Source organism: Marmota monax, unplaced genomic scaffold, assembly GCF_021218885.2.
Source record: "Marmota monax isolate L192 unplaced genomic scaffold, Marmota_monax_Labrador192_F-V1.1 WCK01_AAM20220418_F8-fsc00081, whole genome shotgun sequence".
Taxonomy (NCBI): domain Eukaryota; kingdom Metazoa; phylum Chordata; class Mammalia; order Rodentia; family Sciuridae; genus Marmota; species Marmota monax.
Window position 1 is genome coordinate 379,789 of NW_026695234.1, and position 5,567 is coordinate 385,355.

Genomic DNA, 5,567 nt, shown 5'->3' on the forward strand with positions numbered 1-5,567 from the left:
TCTGGGAGGCCCCCGGATCAAGGATCAAAGCAATAGACGATTGATTCCATGGCAGTTGGCAACTCAAACAGCAAGCTTCGTATTACAGTAGAGAAATCTCTCTAAGGCTTGTGGTTCCTGAGAGATTAAGAATTGCCCCTGAAACAGAAGGGAGATCTCACCCAGGGAAGCCTGCTTTCAAAGACAATCTGATGCCTAGTATAAAACAACCTTAGCTCTCTTGCCTCTGTTCAGAATGATTCTGACGGATGACCCAGGTTCCAGCACTACTGATGGGATTGGCTAATGTTTCTTCTATTGCAAGTACCTCTCAGTTCAACTTCAACTAAAGTCTGCTGCCCTTAAACACAGATGTGGTCCCCAGGTGTACTTCCCAATAAACTGCCCCACTACCGATTTCCCTCCCAGTCTCTTTCCCAGGAAACCTAAATTAATATGACAGTAATGGTTTACACATTATTGACTATTTGCAAAGAAATCTTTTGGTACGTTACATCTCTAAATTCATTTAATCTTTACAAAAGTGTTATGTAGTATTATTATCTCTAGGACCACATGTCTGCTAAGTGGACCCAGGATTGAAACCCAGGATCCTAAGTCCATTTCCTTTACCATAAAGACTTCTTTGTAACATTAAATACATTGTTGAGCATTGTTGTTTATAAATTAAAAAGGTAAAGAAAATACACTATCAAAAGATATTTAGTACCTCAGATAGAGCATTAATCTCCAAGATATATAAATGATGCAAAAAACTTAACACCAAAAAAAAACCTGAATTAATAATTGGGAGATAGGAAAGAATAGAAGTACTTTGGATTAGACAAAGGAGAATGAAGGGAAGGGAGGGGGAATGGGAATAGGAAAGATAGTAGAATGAACCAGAAATTACTATCCTATGTGCATATATGATTACACAACCAATGCAATTCTACATTATGTACAACCAGAAGAATGAGAAGTTGTACTTCATGTATATATAATATGTCAAAATTCATTCTACTACAATATATAATGAATAAGAACAAATTATATATATAATATATAATTTATATATATGTATGTATAATTTATATATATAATCAGAGAAAAAAATGTTTAAAAGCTGGGCATAGGGGCTCATACATATATTTCAAGCAACTTGGGAGTCTGAGGCAGAAGGATCACAAGGTCAATATCAGCCTCAGTGTCTCGGTGATACTCTCAAAAACTTATCAAGACCCTGTCTCAAATTAAAAAATAAAAAAATCTAAGGATGTATCTCCATGGTATAGCACCCCTGGATTCAATACCCAGTTCAACAACAACAACAACAAAAGATGTATAGAAAGGGCTGAAAGAGAGACAACGTAGCATGTTTAAGACAATGAAAGAAGCCATTTTGACCCTGAGAAAGTGGCCTGCAAGAAGGTCAAAACAATAATAGGCAGAAAGGGTCCTTTGGAGAAGATTTCCTGTTTATTCAGTAAAAGGAAATTGGGGAATTTCAGTACAAGCCCTCAGTTTCTGCTTAGTGTGTACCATGGTTGCCTACTCAAGGAATCTAAAAATGCTTACAATGGCCCAGTGTATGGGGCCAGTTCTTTGGATTTCAAGGCACTGATCTATTTCTTGACAGCCTCACTAAATAAACTATGCTCAGAAATTCCAAAAAGATCCTGAGTTTCTTCAAAATGTTCTATATTTGGAATGGTCATTCCTTTTGTGGTGGTGCTAGCTAGCTAGCTGACTACTCTTCCAAATGATCTTGAAATCCTCTTCACAGAAGCCTGCTGCATGTCAACTAATCCTGGAATTGGTAATTCTAACTCTAAAATGGAACTGCTGTAGTCATGAGTGTCTAGCTTCTTTCAAGGCCTCTGTTCATCCCTACAGTTGATAGGTCTCTCTCTCCCTCAGTCTCTCCTTCAGTGTCTCTCTCTCTCCTTCCCTTCCTCCCTCCCCTTTCTGTGTGTGTGTGTGTGAGAGGGGGGGGGGGTATGATATCAGATCTCCCTCTATGTCTGGTAGCTCTCTCAGCCCCTCTGAGCATCTTGGTCCTTCTACTTCATAGGCCCCAGGGTCAAGGGTCAAACCAATAGGTGATTCCGTGGCAGTTTGTTGCCTAACGACAGACCACCTTCAATATAGGAATGGTAAAGAGAGGAAGTTATCTTCTCTGTTCCACAGCCTACTTCAGCTTCTGCCACTGCCCATATATCAGTATTCACTAAAAGTCCAGATTTTCCCTTTCCTCCTGTGACTTATCAAAGAGACTTATGAAATATTTGTTGTGGTCTCAGCTAGAAATTTCCACCCAAAATAATGCCTGTGTCATCGAGGCATATCCAAGCCACCAATATACTCGTGTCCTCCTGGGTAGTACTGTTCTTGATAGTAGGAATCATTTGGGAGGAATGGATTAAGTTAGTCCCCAAAACAACAAACGAGACAACAAACAACAAGACAATAAATGAGACAACAGACAACCAGACAACAAACAAGACAACAGACGAGACAACAAACAACGAGGCAACAAACAACCAGACAACAAACAATGAGACTATCCACAATCCATGGATGACGTGTTGTACTGCTGTTTGGCCAGAAGGTCAGAATTATGCTTTGAAAATTGATGGGTGAAGAGGAAGATTTCATTGTTCTCGACTCTGATCATCTCATCAACTTACCTAGTATTCTGTGGAGCAACTTCCTCAGGCTGCAGTGTGTGCCCACTTCCATAATCAACACACTCAGGGCAGACTCTAAAATATCACCTTTTAGGTGTTTAGGAGAAAACATTAGAAGCTTAGAGACTTAATTGCTAAATATCTGAGAAAACTTGGTGGCAGCATGGTGGTTAGAACAATGAGAGTAGAAGGGTTATTTGAAAAGGAAGGTAACTGACAAGAAGGAATATAGATTATATTGCCACTATAAGGACAGGTAAACTAAGGTATTTGATAAGAAATGAGTTCTCGGGGGGAGGGGGGCGGGGGGAATGAGAAAGAAGCTTATAAAGTCCCTTTTCCAGCCTAAAGACACCTGCCTCTTTATCCTCTTCCTCTTTCTCTCTTAGTTACTTAATCAAATCTTTTACCCTGTTCTCATTTTTTACCTAGAGATATGTGGGTCTCAGGTGGAAATGAGTCTAAAAGAAATATGTGTCCTTTTCTCAGTGCAACTTCTGCTTTCCAACAGATGGCCTGAAAATTATCAGAATTATGATGCTAACAGTCTTGATCACTTCCTGCACCTCTAACTTCATCTTGGGATTGCTTTTCACCTACATTATTCCTCAAAATAAATATGTCTACCTCATCATTTTCCTCTTCAGTCTCTTAACAGGTAACTAGCTCTCCTAACACAGGTGTGGAGTTATAGTAGGTCTGTAGGTCCCATGGTACAGTCTCTGACCAGCTGGCCTTCCCAGTTCTCTGATTTATAGATATGTGCAGTGTTAGATCCCGCACTAAATTGATACCAGTCTTTGGGTAAGATGCAATTGGAGAGGGTGGAGGCTGGGATGTCAGGTGAAGAGTTAAAGGAATCAAAGTTTCTGTTTTGAGACCATTTTCTCTTTTTTTCTGGACACCAGGTATCCTGCTGTTCTGTGCACTTCTACTGTATGATGGTATGCTAAGGAAAGGTAAAACTGTGTACTTCTCTAGCTTCAAGATCACCTGGGTCGCTGCCACTGCCTACTTCACCATCATCCTCCTTCTAGCCTGTAGTGAGTGTCCTCGGGGTCCTTAAAGAGTGAAGGGAACCATTCTACTCCTGGTAGGGGTCAGGGCGAAAGTATGGGACAGTGGAATGGAGCAAAAGGTACAAACCTTGCTTTTTACAAGACTAACGATCTTCTGAACTCATTCTCTAAAGACAGCTCCTATGAGGAGAGAGCTGGAAACCAGGCTTGGGTGAAGTGTTCACTATACTCCATTTTTTCTTCCATCTTTCATACCTTCCCCAGTTTAGGGAAGAGATAACTGTCATGCTCACCACCCAGGAGAGTGGCTGAGACTGGAATGCTCAATTGTATGGAGAGGGGCAGTGACCCTGGGAATATAGTGTAGCGCCTGAGCAGTTTGAGGGAAGAGAGAAGCAGTGTCTGGTGCTAAAAGGAGATCCTCCTCATAAAATTTCTTTGAAAATTGCTCTCCCTAAATCAGATAGAAGTACATCTTCTTTCAAAAAGAATTCTCAATTTTCTTGAGCTGAGAAGCATGTAAGCTGTTAATGCATGTGTTTTCCATCTCTTCCACTAAAGCATCCCCTTTTACCTGATGGCTTTGGGTAGTTGGCAGGGATCCACCAAGCTTTGGGTCCAGGTCTTCTGTCAACATAAAGGGAAATGTTTCTGTGACTCTTCATTGTTCCTTTATCCTGCTCCCCTGCTTGTGCTTTCCCTAGGTATCCTCTCTTTCATAGAATACAAGGTGTTTGTAAATATCTGTACCTGCCTGAAAATCCAAAAATCTGCCAAAGATCTACAGCTGTCTGGGAGTTCCATCAAAGTTATTTCGCTTCCAGAACGCACTGCGATGCCTCGTAGCATCGTCCGTGTGCACTCCCATAATTCAAAGGAAGACATTGCGAACAGATCACATGTCCAAGCTCGGCGTGTAACCTGGGCTCTATGATGTTATGATCCATATTTTGCAGTGTACACCCACCTGTATCTTTCTGTGTGCTGTATTTTGTGTTCAGCATAACTTAAATGACTGTGAGTGGGCTGGGGTTCTGTAAAAAGATTCAGCAAATGAGCCTTTTAACCCTAGCCTCCTAAACAAATAGCTTTCTCTACAATTTTTATTAATAAAAATCAATGTCATATAAATAATACTTGTGTTAACTCTATATTTCATAAAAATTTATGACATACTACTTTTTATTGTATCCTATAATATTTTGAATATAAGAAAAAATACAAAGCAATATGATAAATACCTGTGTACACATCACTCCTCTTAATGAAAAGTTAGCATTGCACCCCATATTGTTTCCATTATTTCTACTAGAAGTTTTTCAATTAAATTTATAGGTATAAATGATATTCTTCTAAACATTTTCCTAATCTCATTTCTCCATTGTTTCCCATAATAACACACTTTTATAATAATAATGCACAATATAAAATGATCAAGAGAATCTTAACATTTTTACTTCAATGAATCTATAAAAATTATAGGGACTAGCTTTCCAAATTTATGAAAATTATTAAATATCATAACATATACATCACTTTTTGCAGTTTTCTTCATTCATCAACTCTTGAGTTTAGTTCTATATAAGACTTAACTGAGTTTAGTTCTATATAATTCACTTAAACTATTAGGCATTCCAAAGTAGATGTAAAAAGTAAAATATTCATACTATTGTTGATGGACATTTACTCATTTCCTTTCATTTTGTTACAATGTTACACTAAATATTCTTATACATAGCTTCCTTTGTCAATGTACTACTGTTCTGTATTTAACTGGGACTGGAATTGCTCCATCAGAGAACATCTTCTGAAGTTGTCACAATATTGTCAAAATCATCTCAAAAATGATTGCACCAATTTACCTTCCTGCCAGCAGTAA

The 5,567-nt window shown here is 38.8% G+C and overlaps 1 protein-coding gene across 1 annotated transcript; it reads left to right on the forward strand.

Moving 5' to 3' along the window:
• Positions 1-2,304: 2,304 nt before the first annotated feature.
• Positions 2,305-4,622, forward strand: Tmem225 (transmembrane protein 225). Its single transcript, XM_046438600.1, has 5 exons — positions 2,305-2,409; positions 2,527-2,590; positions 3,181-3,327; positions 3,578-3,712; positions 4,393-4,622. Exons 1-5 carry the CDS (start codon positions 2,305-2,307, stop codon positions 4,620-4,622), a joined length of 681 nt encoding a protein of 226 aa, XP_046294556.1.
• Positions 4,623-5,567: the final 945 nt, after the last annotated feature.